General features: G+C 49.1%; 1 protein-coding gene across 1 annotated transcript in view; it reads right to left on the bottom strand.

The window, feature by feature from the left end:
- Window positions 1-27,123, bottom strand: part of GALNT18 (polypeptide N-acetylgalactosaminyltransferase 18) — a 351,350-nt gene that overhangs the window by 94,269 nt on the left and 229,958 nt on the right. The window contains exons 4-6 of the mRNA XM_060606015.3: window positions 6,879-7,062; window positions 5,168-5,365; window positions 414-528 (exon numbers count right to left, since the gene is read on the bottom strand). Coding sequence (XP_060461998.1) covers window positions 414-528; window positions 5,168-5,365; window positions 6,879-7,062 — 497 coding nt within the window. The remainder of the gene's footprint in view (window positions 1-413; window positions 529-5,167; window positions 5,366-6,878; window positions 7,063-27,123) is intronic.

Raw genomic sequence — 27,123 nt, 5'->3', positions numbered from 1 at the left:
TGTGGAGGAGGCAGAGAATATGAGAGTGAGAAATTCCAAGGGGAGGTGAGTCTAAGGGCCACTCTGGTACAGCCACCCTTGATGCATGCAGGTCTCTTCCTGGAGCACACTTCTGCTCAGCCCTGAGGAGCCTATGTTCGGTCTTAACAAAGAGGTTGTTCCCATAGTTGGGAGCTCTATTCTCCCATGTCCCCGGCTCTAGCCAAAGCAGTTTCTGAAGTCCTTTTCTTCCTGCAAATTCTATAGGTCCCCTCTTGTGTCTCTATCCCGTCCTAAAGCAGCCCTGATCACACACACGAAGTAAGGTTAAGGACTAGACAGTCAGCAACCTGGAGCCCCATTTCTCCACCTCCTAGGCTCATTCACCTTTTGGGGAGCTGAGCCAAGCCCTCTGGGTGAGAAACCTTGCTTACCCTGATCCCCAGCTCGACATTCTCGCCTCCGTAGACCTCCATGCCCTCGTCCAGTAAGCCGATCTCCTGGAAGTACTGCCGGTCCACAATAAAGCAGCCAATGAGGGCAGGGCTCCTACAGGGGTGAGGAGAGATGGGCCAGCAGTTAGCAGAGGGGCTGCCAGAGGAGTCAGAGCGGTGGTGCCTTCCTACCAGAAGGATCTGTTCCTCTTCCTTCTTTTGCTGCTGAGCTGGAGTGGGCCTTGTTCTCTGCGGGCCCCTCCCACGCTCACCTTCACCAGAGGCTGTAGAGAGGCTGTTTCCTCAAGGTGGCCGTGGGTAGCTCCCCACCTCAGGGCCTGCCATCATTCCAGGTGGCACTTGCATGGTGTGTTAGCCCAGAGACCGAGTACTCAGTCTGCGGGCCCAGGCTGCATGTCTGCTTTTGTAGCTTCCCCGATGCCTGAGCTCTGAGCTGCACAACCAGTCTTGTTTCTACCTGGGTACCCATGCTACCTCCCTCACCCTTCCCCAACTTGGGTCCTGCGTGTTAACCTTGGTTCACTTAGAAAGATTACCTGGGGCTTTGGACAGCACGGTAAATGATTTGCATTTTATCTGGAGGTAGAGGAGTGTCAGTGAGGAATTTTAATCCGACTTTGGTAGGAGCAGAAATAAGTCAGCCAGAGAAAGACAGATACCATATGATTTCACTCATACATGGAATTTAAGAAACAAAAGAACAAAGAAAAAGAGAGCCCCCCCCCCCCCGAAAAAACAAAAACAAACAAAAAACCCACCCAGACTCTTAAATATGGAGAACAAACAGATCTGTGCTTTAAAAGGAATCCTGCAGCAGCTGTGGGGTGATAGGGTGAAAACGGAGGAATCCAGTTGGGAAGCTTGTTGCTATGTCCTGTGAGAAATGATGAGGCCCTTGACCAGTGTATCAGGAATGGACAGACAGTTTAAGGACACATGTTAATGTAAATCAACAGAACTTAGAAACAGGTGAACGGGCGAGAGAGAGAGAGAGAGAGAGGGTGGGAGGACTCTGGATGCCCGCTGGCTTTGTGGTTTGCATGATGGTGGAGTGGGGACCACCCATCGATGTGGGCCATGGAGAAGCTGGCTTCAGAAGGAAGAAGCATTCCCTACTGGGAAAACAGGTCTGAAGGTGCCTGTGGGACACTGGAGGGAGATAACCAACAGGTAGGGTTTAGTACATGGCCTGGGTCTTAGGCCTGAGCAATTGGGTCTTAGGCCTGAGCCAATTGGTCCAGGAGCTGGAAGGTCTTTCCTTAGTGACAGTGTGGGCTCAGGGTTCATAGGCCGTGTAAAGGCACTCACTGAAGCACAGGACTTTGCTAGCAGTGATTCGTATTAGGAGAATCAGCATGAGCACATGTGGACTGCCTCTCTGCTGAGAGCATTAGCTTACACAAATGACTCTGAATTGTTCCACTGCACACTGCTACCATTTCTAGCCCTTGTATATAGCATCTTATCAGCTGGTGGCTGAAGGATTTGGAGGGGAAGAGAAAGAAAAAGAGAAATGATGAATCCTCAGTGATGAGAAAACTGTCAGTCACATGCAAATGGACCCATCTTTGAAATTGGAAACTCATCAAGGTGGAGAAACAGCTATTTTGCAGGCCATTTCTTTAGACAGTGTTGATGCAGGAGGCTGCTCAGGCAGGGACTGGTGCCTTCGGGTCCCTGGCCCCCCTCCTTTTAAATCACAGCATTTTGTTCTGGATGGGCTCACCTTCCACAGACCACAGGAAGCCAGGGAGGACAATCTACTTCAATCCACTACTCCTAAAGCAGGAGGAGATCCTGCTGTAGTGGAGGATGCTTTGACCCTGGCCTTGGAGGTGTGTGCTATGGGAAAAATTCCCTCCTGGCTGTGTGTCACTGAGAAAAGTTCCCTAGCCTCTCTGAGCCTCCGATTCCATATCCATGAAATAGAATCAACTAGAGCCTCATAAGGATTAAATTAAATAATGTGAAACCTTGAAAACTTGTGGGACAGAATTGTTACTTTAAAAATAATTTAAAAAGATGCACTTGTACAATGAAGAAGCCTGGAGAATCCCCTCCATGAATTCACGGTGATTTAAAAACATCAGTCCAGAAGAGTGAGCAGAGTGAGGTCTCAACCTTTCCCTCGACGTTCCTGAAATGTTGAGTATTTCCACATGGTGCTCCAAGACCTGCAGGAAGGGGCCTTCCCCATTTGGCCGAACCCACTCAGGGAAACAGCAGAATCTAAAACAATTACTGTGGAATGAGCGCAGGCCACCTCAGGCAGTCTATTACTTATTAACCAGCTAGGGTATGAAGTAGACCCAGTCAGCCTGGAAGTGTTATTGATTTCTACCTTACCTCATTCCCAAAAAAGATCAGAAAGAGCTTATGAAAAAAATGTCCAATACATTGAAATACAAAATACATAAATGTCTGAAAAGACCAAGAGTTCACAACAAATTAGGAGCTAGTCAGGATGCATGTACAGTGTTAGGTCCTCCTTCAAAGGTTTTAAAGTAGACCCATGGGGGCACCTGAGTGGCTCAGTTGGTAAAGCATCCGACTCTTAATTTTGGCTCAGGTCATGATCTCACGGTTTGTGGGTTCGAGCCCCACATCGGGTTCCGTGCTGGCAGTGGAGCCTGCTTGGGATTCTCTCCCTCTCTCTCTGACCCTCCCTCGCTCACTCTCTCTGTCTCTCTCTCAAAAATAAATAAACTTAAAAAAAATTAAAGTAGACCCACAAAACTGGCACTGTGCTTCCTGGCAGCCAACGTGAAAATGAACAAACATGTCTTAGGAATAAGATGTATTGCTCCCATGTGAAAATATCACACTAATTCCTCGAGGATAACAAGATTTTCTTTGAGTAGCAGTCAGTTTGAAAGAAATTTCTCATGTCAGTATTCTTAGAGGTCACTCTGGGACATAGTGAACAACCATCTCAAAAATGTCACTTTAGAATGCAATAGAAGATACCTCTGAGCTCTTTTGATAGCTTACGTCATATGGACAAAGCACTGATGTACAGCTCCAAGGAAATAGGAGCCAAAGTGGGCAAGGTATATTTGTATAACCCACAGTTTTCTATGAGGTTGTATTCATCTAGGATTAAGTCAGTATTGTTTTTCCAAAAACCTTCCATGACTATAATTTTCTCTCAGCCAAGTTTTTGACAAAAGTTAGGTAATGAAAACTTTGAGATCCTATTCTTTGTCAAGGACCTAGAATTAGGTTTACTATGACCAGGCTGACACATTTCAAGATGAGCAGAACAAAGCAGCGGATATCAGTGCAGTCTTCTGCAAGAACACTCCATGTATGACAGTATACTTCCTTCCAGTAGCATTCAGCTCACCTACGGGCAGAATTCAACCATGGCAGTTATGAGCTCAACAGTGGGAATCTATGTGGATGACAACTAGATGTGGAATCTAGCCAACCTAGGCTTGGATCCTGGCTCCACTGCCCACAGCCTGTGTGGCAGGGACATTCTCCTTTGTCCATCTTATGGGCTGTCCTCATCTTGTGAAACAGGGATGGCCCAATGAGCTGTCAAAAGGTTATAATGAGGAGCAAATGAGACTGTGTGTGTAAGAGACCCTTGCACACAGTGACCTCCAAACATATATTTAACAACACAAAATTGTGGCAGGGGCTAACAGGTGGGTAACAGGGAAACTGCAGGTGGGTAACTGCAGGAAAGCCATGTGGTTCTCTTTCACCTTGTTCTAAATAGGACTATGGTTTGTTTTCTGGCAAGGAAAGATGTGATCTCAGATATTAACCACCCACTTTCAATTAAATTTTTCATAATCTTTCTCCCTCATGTAATACAAAGCAACATCAGTTTCTAATCTCCTCTTTCATTCCAAGAATTGTCCCCTAGGCCACCTCTGGTGCCATCTGTGTGTTTAACGAGCAGGACTTTGCAGAGAGCATAAAGGCACCTGATCTGTGATTAACCAGACAGAAATAAGGGCTGGTGGGGTGGCTGTTTCAGGAGTCCTGACCCATGGAACAGAGGCTGCACAGTGGAGTCATTTGGGTGTCTGTGAAAGCAGTGGCAAAGGCAGAAAGAGTTCGGAATCTTTAAAATGCAGTTTGAAGCCACTTTTGACTGAGTCCTACGGGACTAACTTGAATATCAGCAAGGCATACAAGGCGCTGTGAGGTCTGGTCTTGCCTCTCTGCCCCTCCAGCCTCATTGCCTGAGGCTGCCTCCTCATGGTCCTCCTCCCAAAGGTCCCTTTAAACCTCCTCTGTGTCCACAAACTCACTCTGCTTCTTCACGTACGAAGGTCCCTGCCCCAGCTGGCAATCTCCTCTATGCACTTAAAAACAAGTGCAGATGTTAGTCTCTGAAAAAGATTCTCCCCACTTTCCATGCAGTTTCCTCCAGCAACAATTTGTTCTTCCAATTATTTTGTCTGTTTTCACTAGACTTCAGGCTTTTGGGGGCAGGAACTGAGTCTTAATCCCTCTGGATCCCCAGCACCCGGCACCGCAGCTGGTACCCGGTGGGTGTCCCATCACCATGTGTGCAAATGAATAACTCTGAGCCTCCGAATGGATGCTGGTGCCATAGTCCTTTTGGAAGGGCTCATCTGTAATTCCCTTCCGGCCCCACCCCCCACCCACATCATCCCACAGTGGGGCTGGAGTTTGGGGAACAAAGTTGAGCTGGGAGGCGAGTCCCTGCCTGGAAGACAAGGCAGAGAGAGCCACAGGGAAAGATGCTTTACCTGATTGGGGCGGTCGAATTCTCCAGCTTCCACCAGGCCTTGGGAGGGTTCAGGTAACGACACCACAGCTCCCAGTCAAAGCCCTGGGCGGCCAGCGGGTACTCTTCTATCTCAAAGTTGTCATATTTGATGTTGTCAAAGGAGGGGGAGATGATCCGCTTCCGGTTCTCCTTTATGCGGGTGAGCACAGGTTCAGCCCTGAGCGAGAGGAGGGGAAGGACGGTAACTGCTTCCAAGGTGTCCAGCTGGCGACCCCTAGAGCTCCTTCCTCCCCCCACCCCTGCAGGAAAATGAACAAAACACCTGGCCATCTGCTCCAGGAGCGCTGTTCTGCCCCCAGGGAAGGAGTCCCTATTTAACCTCCACCCCTCTCCCTAGACTTGTGGGTTGGCAAGAGGCCTGGGCACTCCTGCAGCTTGTCTGGGGCTGAGCTGAGAGATTCTTAGTGCCTTAGATACTTGTGTCTGCTTGCTTTCCCTTTTTCTACTAGAAAAAAAAAAAATCAAGACCCAAGAAAGAAGAGAGGAGGAGATCTGAGGTTCTATGGGAAGCTTTCAACTCAGGCTTTGATTTTGCTAAAATTCAGTGTATCAACCAGGAGAAAAAGGCAGATGACAGTGGCAGAAGCATGGAGGTGAGAAGAAACTTACTTGATGCTGCTTCAGTCCTTCCACCCCATCCCACACGCCCTCCACTGCCCAAGGAGAGGCGGGGGGTAGGACTTCCAGGCAGCCAGGAGGCCCCCATGGGCACCAGGCACATAAAGTGTTTGCAGACAGGAATGATGAGCTTCTTATTAATAATGCATTTGTTGCGTAATTGTTTATTCAAATCAGCTTGAAATAGTAAGTGTCCCTCTCCTCTTCTGGCCATAAATCCAGTGAAAATGCTTTTTAAATAGTCACAAATGGCAAGCAGGGACTTCAACTATAAAAAACAGCTTCATTGCAGCCTTAATTTGGGCCTGTTACATAAAAGTATGCCCAAATCGAGTCATGCTGTGTGCATGCCCGGCAGCTCCTTCCTGCTAAAGGGCCCTCCTCACCCTGGGTCTCTACTAAGCCACACACGGGGCCAGCCACAGCACACCCCCCCCCGGCCCTGCAGGGATGTCAATGTCCTATCCCTGATTGGCTGTAGCCACTGAGTCCATATGCCTTTTCTCTTGCCCCACGCAGCACCTGAGCAGCCCTGACCAGAGAAAGAAAGGTTTTCTAAGACACAGTTTCACCAATAGGAAGAATCTGAGATTCTATGCTACGTCTGGGTTGGCATTTGGGGGAGCCCAGGCCACCCGTGATAACATCAAGCTACCCTAGCCCCTTCTCACCACTGTCTGCTTCATGTCTGGTCCAGCTGTCCCTCGCCCAGCAGTTGCAGCCCTGTCCTGAGCTGGGCTGGAATTCTAAGCCTTGCCCTTAGTATTTACCCTCTCCCAGATCCTGTCTCCTAGAGGAAGACACTAGCCAGAGTCACACCTGATGTCACCATACCCTTTAGACACTGTGTATTGACCTGTTGGCCCCTGACTCTCCCCCACCCTGAAGGGCCAGCCTGGTGGCCTATGTCAGTCACACATCCAGATCTCATCTGTTTCAAGAATTCTCTCCTTTCCCGCACTAGGACTGAGATCCCAGCATGCTTTGCACTCATTTGAGCCAAAGCCCTGGACCACACTGGGACTTCTCCTCCTCTCCTGATGGGCACTTACCAGCCCACATTGAACTCCACATGGGCATCAAAGAGTGCCACTACGGGGGCAGTGGCCACCCTCCAGCCGCTGACTCTGGAGCGGATGAGGCCTTCCTGCTTGCTGTGGCGCACGACCTTGATGAAGCCCGGCTTCTGGCCATTCACCTTGTTTACGTACTCTGTCAGCTTCTCCTTCAGCTCCTCTGGAAGGGAGAAAATGCATCGTTAGCATGAGGGGGGGAGGGGTGATGAAAACATTCACCCTTTTAGGTGAGAGGCTGGAGAGTTCATTTCCCTCCCCAGGTCTCCTTAATGTTCCCCAGGATGGCCAGGGCCACTCAGCTTTGAAGGGAAAAATAGAGGCGAAAACAATTTTTATTGAGCCCGGCAACTTGCACAGGGTCACATGCTTCACACATACTGTCTATTTAATCTTCACAACAAGCCCATGGGAAAATGGGGCTCAGAAGGGTTTCTCAATTTGTCCAATGCCATGCAGCTTGCGAGTGGCACAGGCTGGTTTCAAGCCGGGTCTAATGACTTCAAAAGCCGTATTCTTCTCATCAGCTCAGTGGCCTCTTTCTTCCCCAGTGCCCTCCACTGGTTCTCCCCTAATGCCCAAAGAAAGCTTCCATCTGCGAAGATTACAGCCCGGGACCCGTTCCTGCCTGGATCTCCATCCTTTCGGGAAGTGGACGACCAGGCATTCTGCCCTGTGAGCAGTTGGCATTGGTTTGCTGCCTGCCGGTGCCTGGCTAAGCATCTGATTCCCCTGCTATTTCGTAAATGTAAATGGGTCCTGCGGTCCCCTCGCCCCTCAGCCAGAGACGGCACGGCAGCCACGCTCATTGAGTTTTCCACAGCAGTTTAGGCAACAGCCTGTGACACTCCTTTTCCCAAAATGACCCTAGTGGGCTGCATTCTCCCACCTGCCATCACTGCACCTCCCCAGCACTCGATTTCCACCCTTTGCCTGTGTTCTCCAGGACCGCCCTGGCAGGAGTCCTCCTCCTACCTGTGCAGCCTGCCCATGCCGTGTGACAGACCCATTGGGCTGAGCCTCATCCTCATCAGAGGACAGCAGGAGCTCCGTGTCCCTTGGTGCCCAGTCTGGGGTCCTGCCAGACAAGCAGCCTGCCGTGAGAAAAGGGCAGGAGGTGGCCAGCACAGTGCCTGGTGCCTGGCAGGCGTGCCCCAGAGCAGCAGCCCTGTGTAGTGGAAAGAGGGTGGTATTTGGAGGCAGCATTGATGCAATTTAAGTCTGCTTTCCAGGTAGGAGCGTTATGATCCTAGGCCTGTTCCTCAACGAGTTGTTGATGTCTGTGAGGATGTGGTGGATGGTGGTGGATGTATTTCGTGTGTGGTAAGGACACGGATTTTGGGGAACCACAGGATGGACTGTTAGGGATCAGCAAAAAGATACGCTGAAGCCTAGCCTCTAGTACCTTAGAATATAACCTTATTTGGAAGCAGGGTCTTTGCAGATTTAACCGAGTCAAGATCATGAGTCCCATGACTGGTGTTCTTATAAAAGGAAGAAATTTGGACAGAGAGACAGGTGCAAAGAAGGAAGATAAGTAAGGAGACATAAAGAGAAGATGGTTACCTACAAGCCAAGGACCATCTGAGGGCACCAGAAGCTAGGAGAGAGGACTGGAACAGATCCCTCTCTATCACCTTCAGAGGGGGCATGGCCCTGCTCGATTTGGACTTGGTTTTGGACTCCAGAACTGTGAGACAATAAATTTCTATTGTTCCAAGCCTCCCAGTTTGTGGTATTCATACAGCAGCTCTAGGAAACTAATATAGTTGTTATGAGGATTAAATGGGATTGACATGTGAGAAAAATGTACAGCACATTGTAGATGCTAAAAAAAAAAAAAAAAAAAAAAAAAAAAAAAAGCTCCTTTCCCTCCTTCCTCGGGTCCATCACATTGGGAGTTTTAAGGGAAGAAGGAGCCGCAAATCCTTCTTCATGTGCTCTGGTCCAGGACCACCTCTTCCTGCTCTGCCCTGAATCTAGGTTAGAAGTCCATAAGCAGCAAAGCCCTGGCAGCCAAGCAGGAGATGGGAACACATGCAGGGACCTCATGGTCAGGGCAGGTCTCGGGGCATGCCGGCTACTGCCAGAACTGGTGTGCCCTCCTATAGACATCGATTTCAGATCTTTTTACACATGATGGTGGCCAAACAAACAGGGCTGGCTGGATGGGTAGGATGTCATCCCTAGGCATCCCTGCTCGAGTGATCATCATGGAGGTGAGGAAACTGGGCATCAGAGGCAGGAATGCTTAAAGGGAGGCAGGAAACGCAGGTGCTACACAGCTATCAGCTTGCTCTGTGACCTTGGGCAAATCCCCATGAATCCCAAGACCTCAGAGTTAGTTGCACAGGATTTTAATGTTCCTTTTGAACCAATTACCCATCTAAGATTTGAATCGCCTCTGTCTATCCTGATGAATGATCATCCGGCCCCTGCAGTGACCAGAAACACACAGTCCATTCCTTACTGGGCCATTCTAAATATCCAATGTTGTTCTTCTTCCTTTTGCCCCCCAAATGCCAGGGTGCTTCTACCTTTCACTCACTGGTTCAAGATTTACTTAGGGGCCAAAGGGGGCGAATCAAAGCCCTCTTCCACATGACAACCACTTGGAGTAAAAGGCCATCCTTAAGTCCTTGCTGAGGATTTCTCTAGGTCAAATGTCTTCAGTGCCTCTGTATACTTCCTCACGTCTGGTGAGTTCAGGTTCTTTTATCATGCTCAGCTTTCCTCTAAATCTGTTAGTTTTTCTCTAACACTTAAATTACGCACCTAGAAATTGGCCTAATACTTATGGAATAAATTGGGCTATACAGAATAGGATGAACTAATCACCTCCTTTATTCTAGAATCTATACCCCTATTCATATAGTTGAAGGTCTCATTAATTTTGGCCTACTTTTGACTCAAACTGAGCTTCTTGGGAACAGACAATGACACATCCTTTTCACATGTTGCTGCTAAGTCAGGCTTCCTTCATCTCGTTTCTTCACAGATGCATACACATGTGGATGCATGCATGTGTGTGTGCCTTTGTGTGTGTGTGTATGCATGCTCTGAGCCAAACCATTAGGATCTTATGTTTAGTCTGCTTTTATTCCATCTTTTTAAAGATTTACACCGTTTCTCTGAAGTCAGAGTATGTTCTTCCCTGATTCTGTTATCCAATGGCTTTGTTATCAAGCCCTCCAGCTTTCCTGCTTCTGCAAGAGTGATTAGCATATGGCCTTTATTGTCATTCGACTCATCCTTTTACACAGAGTGACCCTTGTGCGGAGTTAGGGCCAATGAGGCTGGTCGGTCAGGTGTTCTCATTCCATCCTGGAGAAAATTCAGCTGACTTTCAGGCTGCCATTCACATGCCGTATCTCTCACTTTAGCTGATGTGAAAATGACCTCGAGATCTCCAACCACACAGCTGGCTGGGGAGGCCTGGGGATGCCACCATCTGCAAGTGTCAGGAAGTCAGCCATAGAGCGGCATAGCTCAATGTGCCCGTGCTTACAAGGTCTACAGGTGTGGCTTCCAGGAGGCCTCTTAAAACACTGACTGTTCCATCTCTTCAAAGGTCCACCTCTCATATATCCTTTTCAAAAATTTTAAGTAGAACTCGTAAAGCCTGGTATTTGGGCTTTTGATAGTGGCAGTTAAGGGCTGAGTCCAGGAACTTAGAGTGAGAACAGAGCTAGTACCAAATGACACCCTTCTCCACCCCCAGGGAGGACATACCTGTCCCCTTCTGTCCCTCCCCACCCCTTGGCTGAGAACCACTGCCTCCTGTTGTTGGGTTTATTGATGGGATGGGGCTGTGGATGACTGCCACCCTGTGATCCTCCATGAATCCCCCCTTCCTGAATTCACGTCCTTGTGTAGCCATCTCACAGGCTGAATCTGGGCTGACCATAGGGCAAGAGGATGCAGGGGGGAGGGATGTGAGCTGGTGGCGGGCCTAGGCCTCCGGAGGCCTTGCAGCTTGAACTTTCATTGTTTTGTCTGGCTGCCTTAAGTAAGGAAGCCTGAGACAGCCTCCTTGAGCTTGAGAGGCCCAGTGAGCCCCCATTAATTTAGGCTACCCCACCAAGGCCCAGACAGTGAGTGAGGCCATCTCAGATCCTTCTGCTGATTGCAAACGCGGGGTTGGGGGAACCCAGCTGACACCCCATAGAACAGAGACAAGCTGCCTTGTTGCAGAACTGAGAGCCAGTGAATGGTTGCTGTTTTAAGCCAACTTACTTCTGGGATGGTTTGTTATACACAGAGGCTAACAAAACAGGCTCTGTTATTCTGGTGTGGTGCTGAGGTTTGGGTAAGATTGTGAACTCCTGATGCACAGGAAACGTGAAGAGCCAGACACACACAGAGAAGAGCCACTTAGAAGGTGGCAGCAAGAGACAAGAAGGCTTTGCTTCTTGTAGGAGCTGCTGGCCCCTTCGTGCCTCTGCTCCCTGTTAACGGAAGTAGGATAAAAGTTTCTGGTGGACTAGCTAGAGGGAAATTCTGTTCTCAGCCCGTTGCATCCCAAACATTGGCTACTGATTCGAAGAGAGCATTCCCTTAGTCCTGACCAAACAGCTGCTATCAAAAATCAAAACAGTCCTGAAATACTCCAGACAATATTGGCTCATAGTCTTTGCAAAGTGTCTTTACCTAATTAGGTATTCATGTTTTCCTTCAACTTTTATGTTGCCAAAGAGAGAAAGAACTATCTCAAAAGCACTTCTGTGTTTGCTAGGAAACCATGGCCCAAGATACTGCCTATTATATATTATATGTAATATATAATATATATATGACAAATGCCTCTCAGAACTTAGTTCAAAAAATATATTTTCTTTATACCTACACACAAATACATAACCCTGCATGGTTACCTTTTTGCCAAGGCTGCCAGGAAGCTCAGAGAAAAAAATCTAATGCCTAATCACGGGGTTCAGCATTCTTGCTTCTCTACCTTTGCAAAAGATTTGATTTTCAACTTCTAAAGTCTGCATTATTTTACTTTCCCCTCCCCCCCGTGTGAGCTACCTTTAACTATTTCTTGAAATATCTACAAATAACTTTTAACAAAGTGTCTTGGTAGAGCAGGGCAGGAGCATAATTATGGAAAGAAGGAAGAGGCTGTAGGTCACGTTTGTTTTAATGTGTTGGGCAAAGACGAGGTGGGGAGTCTGCTCTCTGCGACTTTGCCAGATTTAGAATCAATGGTGGAGTTGTCGATAGCCAGCGTGGACAGAGAAATACAATCTGCACCCTGCATGGGGCCAGGTGTCATCCCTCTTCTGTTGCTCCTCCAGCCCTCCCCTGCTGCCTGCAAATCCCTACTCTGTTGACATCTGAACGACCTCTGTGAGTCAGCACTCCCGGAAGCCATGCTCATCAAATGCCATCCCCTCTGGGGAGGGCACCAGCCACTCTCCACCATCCCCATGTGGTGCCTCCCCTCAGAGCCCTGCTGAGTGCAGCCTGCTTGCTTGCTCTCCCTCCTTCAGACTTGCAAGCCACATAAAATGCGGACTTCACCAGCCTGGTCAAACAGAGCCCTTTCTTCCCTCCCTGTATATGCCCCCGTGCTGTTCCTGTAAAAAGCAATTAGCTTCACAGGGTCATCCCAAAAGAAACAAAATGCAGGCTGAGCAGAAGAAGTCTGGTACTAATGGCTGTTAATCTGATTTGAACACCTAATGAGATACTCTTTATCTCTGGCATAAAGGAAAATAAAGGATCAGGAAATTGATGCCCAACGGGCCTTCTCTCTTCAGAGGGCAGCTGCATAGGCATCTTTGCAAAACGGCCTGTCCAGCCTTGCCCAGGAGGAACGTGGTCCTCATCCTACCCTCGATGCTCAGATGACCACTTTCCATGTCTGTCCTAGGTTTGGGGGAAGTAGGAGTGACAGGAGAGCCACCCACCCATTCATTTGGCAAATACCGAGCTCTCACTAGCTGCTGTGGCAAGAGCTGTGAACCAGATAGTCCTTATGGAACTTCCATTCTGCTGGATGAAAAAGGCATGCAACCTACTTCATTGGGAGACAGAGAGTAGGGGGAGGGGGGAGAGACAGGGAGAGAGAGAGGGATGGAGAGGGAGAAAGAGAGAGGGAGGGAACAGGCAGAGAGAGAAGGAGGGAGAAAAAGGTTGAGATTTTTGAAAAAGAATCTCAGAAATGGATTCAGGGCTCACAGACACCAAAGCCTCTTAAAGGCCTCCTGGGCCTGAGAAGCAGTTCCTGGTGCAGTTGGTGGCAAGTCAGAGAGGCACGGGCTGAAGCTACAAGATCTCCCTGCTGTTACTTTCCTATAGCCCAGTGGTTCTCAATGGGGAGCGATTTTGTTACACTCCCACCCCCGTGAGGGGATATCTGGCAATGTCTGGAGACTGTTTTGAGTGTCCCAACTGGGAGGGTGCTCCTGGGCGTGGATCTGCTAAATATCCTACTGGGCACAGGGCAGCCCTCTGCAAGAAAGAATTATCCAGTTCAAAATGTCAACGGTGCCAAGTCTGAGAAACCTCATGTGGCTCTCAATGATGGAGGAGTCCTCACCGTGGAAATCTGAGCCTGGACTCCTGCAAAGTTTTCAAAACTGGCGTTCCCGGGGCTGCATCTGCTCAGAGACGTATTCCTCTGTCCTGCAAAGCACTCCTGCTGGGTGCTAACTGAAGTTGGGCTGGAACTGCCACTTTAGAAGGGTGCTGTGACGGGTGTTGTCCACTGGCCACCTTCGTGGGTGCCGTCTGAGTAGTCCTCACAGGGTGCACACTCAGAAGCGGCCTAATGCTCCCGACTATGGATGGTCTAATGCTCCTGCCCACATTTCCTTGGCACCCACCTTCCCAGACACACTGCTGGCCATCCTCTCTCTGCCTGAGGGCTTTCTCTGGCCACCTGTAGACAGCTCTCAATCCGTTAGGGGTAGGACTCAGGGGATGAATATCTGTTATGGGGTGAATTGCGTCCTCCCTCTGCCCCCATTCATATGTTGAAGTCCTACCCACCAATACCTTAGTATATGGCTTTATTTGGAAATAGGGCCATTGCAGAAGTAAGTAGCTAAGATCCGGTTATACTGGACTAGGGGAGACCCGAATCCAATATGATGGGTGTCCTTACACGAAGATGGCCATATGAAGACAGAGACACACAGGGAGAACGCCATGTGATGACAAAGCCATAGACTGGAGTGATTCATCTCTGAGTCAGGGAGCACCAAAGACTGCCGGGAAACCCTAGAAGGTAAGGGAGAGACATGGAACAGATTTGCCATCATCACAGCCCTGTGGACGCCTTGATCTTGCACATCCAGCTTCCAGAACTGAGACAATTTCTGTTGTTTAGGCCACTGAGACTGACGCTACTTTGATACAGCAGCCTTAGGAAATGAGTCCCTCCCTGCTTCCTCACCCCCCGGTGAGACAAAGCTGAGGCAGGTTGTATAGTCTCTGGGTGGTTCCCAGTGGGATTGGGCCTGAGGCCATAGCGGTAGCTTGTTTGTGAAGTCCGAGGTGTTGACTTTTCTCTCTGCCCTCACATCACACTCTCTCCTCACGGTTTCCGGAAGTCATCTATATGACAAATGACTCGACCCCAATGCCTGTTTCAGCGTCTGCTTCTGTGGGAACCCAAACTAAGAAGCCATACATTCTCCATGACACTATGGTCCCCACCAGCATATGAATTTTCAACCCTTGCCCAATGTATATGATGTGGATGTATGTATATATGTACGATGGCTTAAGTTCCTCTACCCCCATATCTCTGCGTTAACTGGCTAATATTCAATAAAGGAAATAATAGTAATAATGATGTACCAGGCATTTTACACTTAGCATATATTATCTCATTTAAGCCTTTGACAACCCTATGACGTGGTTACTATTAATGTTCTATTTTGAAGACAAGGAAATGAAGGCACAGTGTGACCCAGGCAGTACATGGTGAAGTCTGGCATTTCAGTCTGACCGAGCTGTACCCAGAGTTCATGCTCTTTACTCTCCATACTGCCTCTCTAGGATAAAAACTGGCCTGTGCAAGAATCAGCTTGGTAGAGGGGCGCCTGGGTGGCTCAGTCGGTTAAGCACCCGACTTCGGCTCAGGTCATGATCTCACGGTCTGTGAGTTCAAGCCCCCCATCAGGCTCTGTGCTGACAGCCTGGTGCCTGTTTCAGATTATGTGTCTCCCTCTCTCTCTGCCCCTCCCCTGTTCATGCTGTCTCTCTCTGTCTCAAAAATAAACATTAAAAAAAAATCATCTTGGTAGAAACCCAGGCTCCAGAGTACCACACTACGCAGAGTCTGATTTGGTATATCAGGGACCAGAGACTGTGAATTTCATACAAGCTCCCAGTGAGATTCTGATGGGCAGCTGAGCCTGGTAACCGAAATAAGACCGGTTTTGTTACAGGGGGGAAAAGGAGCCTTCTCTGCAATGTGTGTGGCTCCAGCCCTTCACAGAAGGCTTCAGACTCTGTCTGAGAAAGCCTCCCCCAGTACCTGCCCAGATAATTCCCTCTTCATTTTTCCAAACCCCTGGGCTCCATGTTGGGACCTTCAGTGACAGGCCCTTCATTGCCCAGTTGGTTTTCATTTCTCTGTGTGTCCATCTTTCGATCTCATGCGTTGGACTGTCCCCTGAAGTTCCCCAGCTGCCCTTTGCAGAGGGCACTGCCTTTTGTCCCTCTTGCCCAGCCCCACGGGTTCACATGAGCCAGCCCTGCCTTCCTCCCTAGCTCAGTGCTGTCCCCGAAACCCAGCCTAGATGGGAGTAGCTACCCCCACTCCAGTGCCTGGGAGGGGAGCGTGCACACCCCTGCTGAGAAGTGCTAATAATTGCTAGTCTCCAATAGTGCTAATTTAAAGATTAAAAGCACAGCACATTTCTGTTTATTCTTCCAAGAGCGAACAGTAGCTGGTCTTCCTCAGATCAAGATTAAGCGACTTTCCTCTAAAGCCATTTAGGGCCATCGAAACACAAATGATATGTCAACACATTTTAAAAGAGAGATTATTCATTGGGATGCCATGGTTGTCAAACCTAGCTGATCATCTGCTTATCTAAAGAGCTAAAAAAGAAGTATAGATGCTGCCCACCCCCACCCCCACCCCCACCCCCACAAAGAATCCAGAGAGGCCTGCTGATGAATGATGGTGAGCCGGGCTTGGACAGCGGTGATCCTAAAATAGAGCCTAGCAGCCTTGCTTTATGCCTTCCTGTCTCTTTAAGATCCTTCGGACAAGCCTTCACATTCTGGGCAGTTTACAAATTCTTGCATGCATTTCTTCTTCCTCTGTCCACTACACTTAGCTGAATTTCTGTCCAGCTCCTTTAATTGCCGTACTTCTTCAAAGTCAATTGCTACTGAAGTAGATTTGGAATGGCCTTAAATGGTTCTCCTTACTCGGGACTTGGGGAAAGGCTCCACCTCGGAGACCCACATATGGCATTTAAAATACAGCTGGAGGGTCCAGCCTTAGTGTCACAATCTTCCTGGGAGGCTCCAAGCATTAATTCAGTCTTGGCAAGTTACAGAAATCCCCAGGATTACCACCCAAAAGACCCAACCATCTGTTTCTGGGTGTATTCTTTCATGTCATAGCCAGGCATTAGTAACCACCAAACCCACAAAAAATATGCATTCCCCACTTAGTGGGGTCTCCAAAGCCAGGCTTTCAACATCCACTAACACTTCCTTATCTGCTCCAAAATGACTTATTTTCCCAAAGATCCTGTGTGCTGCAATAAAGTGGTCAGAACTGCTTTCTGAAGATGGCGGTGCCAGGTGTAAAAAATGGTCCCCTGGCCAGTCAAGAATGTGTTGGGTGCAAATCATTGCTGCCCACCCCCCACGCTCCCCCCCCCCCCCGACTCCCTCCCTTCATCTTTCTCTGTCTCTCTTTCTGTCTCAACAATAGCAAACAAAAACAGCACAGAGCCTGCTGGGGATTCCCTCTCTGCCCCTCCTGTCCTCATGTGTTTGCATGCTCTTTCAAAATAAATAAACAAAAATTTTTAAATCCAACCCCCCCCCCCCCCAAAAACTGGATTTGTAACATTTTCCAGCATCTGTGGTATAAACACCATAACTGATTTCAAGCTCTTAGTGATGCCATTGACCCTGAATTGGGGAGAGTTGTGCATGCAGCGTTGGGGAAGGGTATACACGATCAGCTGGTGATAATCCAGGTCAGCCCCAGATCACTGGTTCAAATGCCCAGCCAGAAAGGCTGCAGTTCTGTGGGTGCGTCTCCCAGTTTAATGTATGATGGGCTCGGTGCTTTATATCTACCCATCCCGGTCTTCATTCTTTCACCCAGCAATTATATATTTAGCACGTATGAAGTACTGTACATTAGTCAAGATACTCATCTAATTGAAATCTCACTACCACCCTACAAACAATGACATTTATAGCTAATGTTTATTTAGAGCTCACCACGTGCCAAGTACTGTTCCAAATCCACTTCGTATGTTTCCCATTCTGTACTCTCGACAACTATGATACCTACTTGAGGTGTGACGTATTATACCCACAGTCCATGCATTAGGCACTCTGAGCACACAGAGGTGGAGGGATTTGCTCAGTGTCCCAGGGCTGGAAGCCGTTGGGACGGGGATGCAAACCATGTTCTTAATCCCACACGTGATTATCTTCAAATGACACAAGAGAAAACTCAAGGAACAGACTTTCAGTGACATGCCCCTGATGACACAGATGGTAGAGCATGAGCAGGGGAGTTCAAACTCCGATCAGTCTGACTCTAATGACTGCTGTTTGCTACTCTGCCCCACAGCCAACCAAAGGAGCCACATGCCTCAGGCCTCCCTCAATAGCATTCTGTGATCACTGATTCAATTCGGAAAGAAAATATCCTCTTCTCACTACTGTGTATCCTTAGTGCCCAAGGGAAGGGATTAGACTGCCCAACTCAGCTTCCTTTTGACTGGAGAGTTGGTAGAGTATTCACACACAAATCCAATTTCTCTGGGATAAAAATCCCTGAGCAAGCAAGACCAACAAATGAGGGGAGAGGGCCTGGGTTTGACTTTCCTAGAGCACACCTCACTCACCTTTGGAATTCACAATCGGGCACTATTCAGGCACAGTTGTGCTGGGAAACGCAGTAAAGGGCCAAGGACAGAAGGCTGCCTGAACCAATCTGGGTGTTCACCATGGGGTACTGGTCCATGCTGTAGCACCCTCCAGTTCCAAGGGGGGGGGGGGTGCTTCTGAATGCTCGCGCCCTCTTTGCTCCAGACACCCTCAGACTTGCCCAAGGTCGCACAGCTGGTAACAGCATGACCGGGAAGAGAATCCAGCTCTTTCTCCCCGCCTCTCCGCCGCCAGGGGCCTGAGCTACAGGCACTCTGTTCCACCAATTTTCTATTCATCCACCATGAGTAATTCAGAGGATGAAAACAAGAATAATGGACTAATAGAAATCAGTTGTCTTCGCAGACTAAATGACCTTGGACAAGAGCCAGCTTGCCTGGGGCTGTGGAGATGGAAAGTCACATAAAGTAAAGGTGGGGCAGTGGCCCAAATGCTATGATATTACTTTCAGGGCATAAAATACTCCTGCTCCTAGGATGATTTTCAGCAGGAATCCCAGGACTTATTAAAAATGCCATGATGGGTGATTAATGTCAGCTGCACCCAGGCAGAGTGGATTGGCCACTGTTCCAGCTCCAGCACCCCCCACCCCCACCCCACCCCACCCCACCGCTCAGGAGCACTGGGCAGGGCCCTTGCTGTGAACTTCAGGGGAGGGAACCACCAAGACCTCAAAGCCCCAGGAAATGCTGGCATCCAGCCTGTAACAGCAGGTTAAATCTGAGCCGGGAACAGGCCCTGCTGGTGTCCCAGCACACAAAGGAGATTCCAGAGGGGCCAGGTCCAGTGTGGGCATTTGGGAACGTCCGGTTGCCGTTGGCAGTTAAGCCAGAGGCCAACTGGAATTCTGGTACTAAATTCTCCTTTTGTGCAAGACTTGAAGATTTCTGAGTGCTGCCCAACTCAGAAACCTGATCCAAAATCTCATGACGGAGAGCACAAGAGCTTGTGAGGAGTCCCAAATTTCAAGAGTCTGAGATCTCTAAAGTCTGTGATTCTTGGATACTGACACCCATGATCCTGAGACCTTGGAAGTCTAAGCTTCTATAAATGCCAGAGGAACAGCCTCCCCCCAGGCCCCTACTCCAGCCCCATCGCTGTTGGCCTGCAGGGCTGAATGAAGGTCCTGGTTCCCACTTGCTTAGCCTCCATAAGGCTCTACACTCAAGTCACATTCCCAAACATGCCAGACTCAGTGGGGCCACAGTACCTTTGCATTAACTGCTTCCTCTCCCTGGAACATTCCTCCTGCCCCATCTGGCCCAGCTGAGACTCTTTTGGAAGTCTTCCTTGATCTGCAGCTCTCCAACTAGAGGAAAGGCTAGGGGAAAGGAGGGATTTTTTTCTCCTTGGAACACAGACACAGGGCGCTGAAAACACTGATGTGTTCCAGGACACCAGTGAGGACCAACGACAGGCCTCGAGGTCCAAGTCCTGCGGCACAGCCCTGAGTGTCCTCCAGGGGGAGAGCTAAGGCTCCCAAAGGTTGTAAGTCAGCTCTGCGCTTCTGCAAATCACCATTGCTTAGGCTGTGTGACCAGCAGCCTCAGCCTGGCTGATTCATGACCCAGGAGACCCAGTGGGCTTTGCACGCATATTTACAGCCTATCCACTGTCGGTGCTTGTCAGATCAGGAAGCTGGGTGTTATTTTCCTCAGCTCACTGAACATCTTTGGGCAATCTTTTCTCAAAGGGAAGAATCCCATGAAGGGGTGCATGACAAGGCAGACCCCAAGTGCTCTGCTCTCAGCCCTTGGGTTTTTGTTTCTTTATAAAAAGATGTCACAGGGAGCACAAAGAGCAGGGACTCAGAAGAGAGAGAAACTACAATTTAATTCCCAGTTGTGGCCATCTATCAGCTGTGTGACTTTGGGCATGGGACTTAACCTCTCTGAGCCTCAATTTCCTCATCTTTGAGATGGGAAGGATGTTATCTACTTCTTGCAGTGGCTGGAGGGTTCTGTGAGACAATGCCTGACATGCTGTAAGTACTTAATGAGTGGTGTTCTTGTATGCTCATTAGTCTGAACTCCTTTGTTCCCATCCTTTTTTTTTTTTTTTAATGTTTATTTGTTTTGAGAGAGAGAGCACGTGCAAGTGAGCATGAGCAGGGAAGAGGCAGAGAGAGAATCCCAAGCAGGCTCCATGCTGTCAGCACAGAGCCCGATGGGGGGCTTGATCTCATGAAATGTGAGATCACGACTCTGAGCCAAAATCAAGAGTTGGATACTTAACTAATCGAGCCCCTCAGGGGTCCCTCCCTTCCTCCCTTTCAAAGGAAGGTGCCTGGCCTAGAAGCAGGCCCCCTCCATTATTTGGGAAAGCCTGGCCTACAGCAAATTGCCCTGAGGCTTCCCTAGGCCCAGGGCACTGCTGCTTCTCCTCAGGGGCCACTTCATATTTGATCCTCAACCCCCTTCCTACCCCAGCCTGTCATCCATTAACTGAACAGCCCCTTATGAGGGCATTCCTGTGTGCCAGGACTCCTAAGAGCTTTATGTGTATTAAGTCACTTAACCCTCAGAGAAACTCTATTAGGTAAGTACTACTGATAACCCAATGTATGGATGAAAAACTGAGGCATAAACAGGGTGATCTGTCCAAGTTCAAATGGTTAGCAAGTGGTAGAGCCAACATGCCGGGTTCGGCAGTCTAGCCCTAGAGTCCACGTTCTTAACACATTTCTCGCCTTCAGGAGTAACGGTGGGAGGGTGTATTGAACAAGCACCTGACGGCTCTGTGCTGGCCCTTCAGTCTCACTTTGCAATTTAAAGCAGACAAAAACCTAAAGGAAGCCTCTCCTATCTCTGCTCTCATTCACGGCACCCTTGGGAGGCAGGGACCTTTTCTGCTCTTAGGCCCATTTTACAAATGAACATAACGAAGCTAGGAGGAAGAGGCCCGGGTATTCATATACCAACTCCCAGCAGGCACTGTTGAGGGCTGCTCTGGGGGCACATTAGTTCCCAGCCCACCCAGCCTGCTCTGTGCATGGCAGAGAAACCTTCCCTGGCTTTGGAGAAAGCCCCCAGGTGAAGAGCTGCAGGTGCGGGCAATGGGAAGTCAGCTGTGCACCCCCAAGTGGTTAGGCCAGAGCTGTGGCTGCACCTGCTGCTCTGCTACATGGTCCTGGCTTTGGGCACTCACCGTGCCTGGCACATGGTAGGGATACTTTGGTGTTCGTTTGTTTTGTTTTGTTTTAATGTTTATTTATTTATTTTGAGAGAGAGGGGAGGGGCAGGGAGGGAGGGAGAGAGAGAATCCCAAGCAGGCTCCACTGTCTGTGCAGAGCCCGACACGGGGCTCGATCTCACAAACTGTGAGATCGTGACCTGAGCCTAAATCAACTGTCGGATGCTTAACCGACTGAGCCACCCGGGCGCCCCTGTTTTGTTTTAATAAATATGTTTACAAGAATGAATGAATGAATAAGTGCTGTCCTGGCTCAATGCTTTCTAATGACCAAGATTTAAACCTCTCCAGGAAGACTTTGGGACTCTTTCTCTTTAATTCTCTCAGCCCTTTGGCCCTGTCTCCTTTATGGTGCTAATGTACTGAATGTCCCACCTGGCTATGAGCTCCTTGAGGAAGGAGATAGGGTCTTCCTCATCCTTGTATCCAGAGTCCAGCCAGAGCCTGGCCATTAGGGGAGGGTTGTTGGTTGGCTGAATAGCACCTGGAACAGAAGACCTTAGACTAAGGTTTGAGGATCCTTCTGGAAAATACCCAGAAAAACCCCGTGGTGCTGCTGTTAGACCTCACAATCACATAGGAATTAAAAAGTTGCTCTTTGTCTAGAACCTACTTTCTGAACTTTCAGCATGTGGTTCCTGATGCACGGTGGACATGTGGGTTCACTGGGCTTGTTTCACGTGCATTGTCCCACTCAATCCTCATGGGAGCCCGCACATTAAGTAGTAGTGTGGCCATTGTTAACATAAGGAAATGGAGGCTGAGGACACTAAGACTCTTTCCTGAAGTCATAGAGCTCATGAATGGCAGGGCCAGACTCAACCCCACAGGCCTGGGGCAGGTCGGAAGACAGGCTTTGTCAGCTCCCCTCCTCAAGTTCACTTCTGACCTTCCTGAGAACCTCTGAAGGCCCAGTTCCCAAGAGGGTAAATGAAGTAACAATGGGAAACGTGTCACCCTTTCCCTAAGTGGCCTTCTTGCTGCATACCAGGCTTCCTTACAACCATCTGCTGCTTCCTTGGGGTCAGCGAAAGCCACGTGAGCCACACTCCCTCAGCCCACCCCCATCTTGGCCATGGTGTCTGGAAACATTTTTAGAGCTCAGATTTCTTGGGTGTTATACATATGCCCCAGGCACCATATTAAGCCCTTTCTGCAACTGACCACACTAAGTCCCCATGCCCATGACCTAGGAGGAGAGAACCATTATGGACCTCACTTTATAGCTGAGCCCAGTATCACACTGCTAGTGGTAAAGCCTGGATCCAAACCACTGCTGTCTGACTCAGGTACTGTAGGACATGGACCTTTCACAAGACATGGTGAACTCTGGCTCAAGGGAGACACATCATGTTGCCTGGGCACTCACCCATTCAAATACTACTGAATATCTCTCTGTGGCAATCACTGCTCAGAGAGTGAAACCAAGCTCCCTTCCCTCAAGGAGCTCAAAGACCAGTAAGGCGATACATAGATACATAAATGGGTGTATACTATGATGTCAGACATTGAGTTTGTGCTATGTGGAAAAAGCAAGCAGAGTGAGGCACGCACAAGGATGGGAGAGGGGACATAGCAGCTGTGGTCCCTAAGCAAGGGTAACATTAACCACAGAGGGGCAGTGATGTAATCTATCCAATACAGAGGGGGAGGCTGCTGGCATTTGGGAAGCCAGAGACACAGTTGTGGATCTCAGGAGGAATGCGGGCAAAGTATTAGGCCTATGGGTGGGCCTAAGCAAGGGGCTGGGGTTTAGGAAAAGGCCCTGGCCTGAGAAGTAAAGTGAGGCAGAGCACATCCCTTAGCAGGGTACGTCCAGACACACACTGAGCAGACAGCCCCTCTGGAAGATAGGGCTAGTCCCCACACATCCCTCCCATGCCCTCTTAGCCTGGGGATGGCCAGCTTCAACCATGAAACTAAGCAGAGATGGGAGCAGAAAAGGGGAGGGCCAGCACTGACCCCTCCAAGTCAAAACCTCTTATATCCACGCTTTAGGTTCTAGAGGGGCTGGGAGAAGCCGGGGTTGAGGGAGACTCAAATCCAGGCATGGGCTCTGGGTGGATCATGGCTCATGCTCCTGGGTGCAAAGCTATTGGATAAAACTCACTAAATGCTTGAGTCTGTGGAGGCCTGCAGTGGATCCCAAGTGTAGATAAAAAGAAACAACTGCTGGAAGCATCAATGATTATTTTTTTAAATTTAGAGCCTAAGACTAAGGAGAGCCCCTTGCCAGCATCATCTCAACATGGACTGATAACATCGGCCAGGTCTTGGGCTCCAGCCCAGCCTACGTCAACTTCCCTGACCACCCTGCATGGGCTTTCCTCTTCCCTTAAAGCTTCCAAAGGTGGAGCCGTGGGGCCTGGAGATGCTATCACAATGTAGGACGCAGAGAAGCACAGGTATTCCAACCACTGGCCAGAGACTCCAGGACAGGGGTGAATCATCTTGCCAAGGAGCCGTCCTCTGAAGTCTGCACCCTGCCGAGCTAGCAAGCCCGCTGGCATATTTTTTAGCCAGACCTTTCGGGATTATTGATTTTTTTCAGAACCCCTCTATTTTAGCAACATATATCATCATGCTTCTTTAGTGAGACCTCAGAAAACCCAAGAAATATTACCTCCCTGATCGACATGCCCCCGAGATTGAAAACATTGCTCTTCCACACTCCGTGTCCCCATTTGCGCTTCCTTCATTCATGTGTTCGACAGGCAGATTTTCCCTGAGAACTCAGCATGTGGCAGGCCCGGTGCTCAGAGCTGGGCATATGGAGTAAGTCAGGGTTCCGTCCTGAAGACTCTCACAATGGAGTGGGAGGAAATAATTAAGCAGATCATTTTAGTGCATTGAAATATGTTCTAAATGGTGCTGTGATAATATAGTACAGGATGGCATAAGCTTTACAGGAGGATATTTGAGTTTGTCTCAAATGGATGGATGAGGGGGCTTTGCTAGGAAGGTAAAGGAGACAGAAAAAAGCGTCCCAGGTAGAAAAACAAAGCATGCATAAAGGCTGAGAGGCATGAACACTCATGACGTGTCTGGGAAGTGGCAGGCCTGCCGAGAGTTGGCTACGCAGAATGTGGGGTGCAGACTGAATGAGGGGGGAGGATGCTGGGTACGTGTGTGGTGGGAAGATTGCAAGGGCTGAAAAGTATTAGGAAGTCATAAGGAAGCTTTATTTGGAGTCCTCCGCACTAGAAGTCTCTGAAAGGTGAGCTGAAATGTCAGGAAGTGCCTTTTATCCATTTGTTAATTAAAAAATGTGGGGCGCCTGGGTGGCTCAGTCAGTTGAGCATCTGGCTCTTGATTTTGGCTCAGGTGGTGATCTCATGGTTGTGGGATCGAGCCCCGTGTTGCCCCCCACCCCCTCAACCGGGACTGGAGTTTGCATAGGATTCTCTCTAATCCTCTCTCTCTGCCGGGAGGGGCAAAAAACAAAAACAAAAACAAAAACAAAAACAAAAACAAAAAACAAAAAACAAAAAAACCCAAAAAACAAAAAAAACCTGAAAAAAAAAAACCTGAAAAAATGTACTGTAGTAGCAAAAGGAATTGCCCCATTCTAGAAACCCAAGTAAGTGAGGTTTTGATTTTGCTTCCCGCCCCCCCCCCATAAAAGTTATGTGTTCTTCATCTGGCTCCAAGCCTCAATCAGGCCTGTCTTAGGGCTCTAACAGGGGCCAGCACCATTGCTTGAGCCAGTAGGACATGGATAGCCATTACTAGGGAAGGTACAGAGACTGGGTCTGATTCTCTGCCAGGATCACTCAAGCCTGTCCTGACCACTTCTGACTATGCCTGGCATGTAATAGGTTCCTCAGTCTCCCACATAATTCAGAGTTAAAGCAGCCAGACCTGATCTTCACCATGGGAACAACTCATGGGTCACTCAGGTGCATGGCCAGCCTGGCCCCCAAGCAGGACCTGACATGGTACCCAGTCTTCTGGAGAGAACGCAGCACATTAAATCAGCCCTATAGCAACAGCCTATGTTGGTCTCAGAATCTGGGCTTTTTGTCATCTTTTTTGAATCATTCATTGACTCATTCAACAAAACCATGGAGGACACAATACCAGATACCCATCCTCAGATAAGATTCAGTCCCTGCCAACATGGGTCTGGCAAGGTCCCACAGGAAGAACCCTGGGTACAGATGGGGTTTCTGTGTCTCTGTGATTGGCTCACAGTGCCGCCTGGCCGAGAGAGCTACAGAGGAAAGCCTGGGCAGAGTGAAGTGAGTGTGTCTACCATAAATGGGGGAGATGGCTCCAGGGGAAGCAGAAAGAAGGGATTTAGCCTGTCTGAGCACCTACTACAGGCTGGGCACTTCATCTACACTATCTCATTTAACCTTCACAATGATCCCATGAGATGGGCAGACTGGGACCCAGTGACTAGCAGAAAGGCAAGGAGGCACCTTGAGGAACCTCAGAGCTTTGAGTCTTCCTGCCTGAAGCAAGACCCAGCTGGATGCATGGCAAGTGTAAGTGGTCACTACACTTGCGGGGAAGGAATCTAAAAAACAGCTTCTGAGCAGGTATCCCCCTATAGAGACAATGACATAAAGAAAAGGAGAAGAAAGGAAGGATGGAGAGAGTACAAGCTGATCTGAACAGAGGGAACCAAACTCTGAGCGAAGAAACAAGCCATGTGGGGGGGAAAAGAAGTTCCAGAACTTTGGGTAAATGTGATGGGAAAGCCAGCTCTATAAGTATAGTATGTTGACCTTAATCCCGATTCAAATGTCGACTGACTACAAATTCCAGAGCACTAGTGGGTACAAGGAGGACATCGCTGCTTACTGCTGTGGGGACACAGCCTGGCGGGAGAGGTGTCACTTTCCTGGGGTGCATCTGAGCCTCACCCAGCTGTGGCCACTTCCCTCTGCTGTTAACTACCTGGGGCTGAACAACCCCACATAGAAAGAGAGGCACATCTTCAAAGTCTGGCGGGACACTGAGGAGGTCAGATGGCTGAGTGGTACTTTTATTGCTTTTTTCCCACTGACTTCGAAAGAGCAAAGAACTGGCAGGATATCAGCTGGATCCGCCAATGGTGTTCACAAGCGGTGTCTGGCTTTCTTGATACTGGCCTGGAATCCACAAAAGCTGAATCAAGCAGGCGACATTTTGTGAAGAGGGTAGGGAAGAGGGAGTTTGCTTAGGGATTAGGCACAGCAGAGAAGAAATCCATCTGTAAGCCGGTTGCTATGGAGAACAGTGCCGATGGTGGAGAGAGAAAGCACGTGTGGGAGGGAGCATGAGTCAGATGAGGAAACTGTGGATCTGGGAGCTGAAGACAGAACTTCACTCCTCAGAAGTCTAGGCAGGAGTCTTGACAGCAGGAGCTACAAGCAAAGCTGACTCCAGGTTGGAAGCCAGGCACAGGGTGATCCCATGGGTATCACGAAGATTCGCGGGTGACTTGAGTTTGCGTGAACAGCGCTGCTGGGGCAGGAAGGGTTAACTCCTGCCTGGCACCCCCTCATCCAAGGGTGGAAGCACTTGGTGAGGCTAAGGGGGAGAAGAATGGAGGTGAGAGCTGGATCTGTAATCTGCCATTGGTGCTGTGACCCAATGGATCAAGAGGGAGGCTCTTTCTGGCCCAGAGGGCAGGATTGGTAGGGAGGTAAACTGCATAGGGAGGGTCCTGGCTGTCCAGATGCCAAAGGGAAGGCTTCCACTCCAGTCAAAGCAGGATGCTTGGCGACTTGTAGAGCTAACAGTTCCCTCCTCTGATGGCTGGAAGGAAGGTTGCCATGGTCATTACCCTTCATACAGCTCAGAGATCTCAGAGAGTCTAATGAAACCTACAGGTCTTTTCCCCTAAAAAAAAATGCATTCACACACACGCACACATGCAAACACACAGACACCCTTTGCCCATGTCCCCAATAGCCATTCATGGTTCTTCTAG

The sequence above is a fragment of the Panthera onca genome, chromosome D1, assembly GCF_046562875.1.
Source record: "Panthera onca isolate mPanOnc1 chromosome D1, mPanOnc1 haplotype 2, whole genome shotgun sequence".
Lineage (NCBI taxonomy): Eukaryota > Metazoa > Chordata > Mammalia > Carnivora > Felidae > Panthera > Panthera onca.
This window is presented reverse-complemented; position numbering and strand designations above follow the sequence as displayed.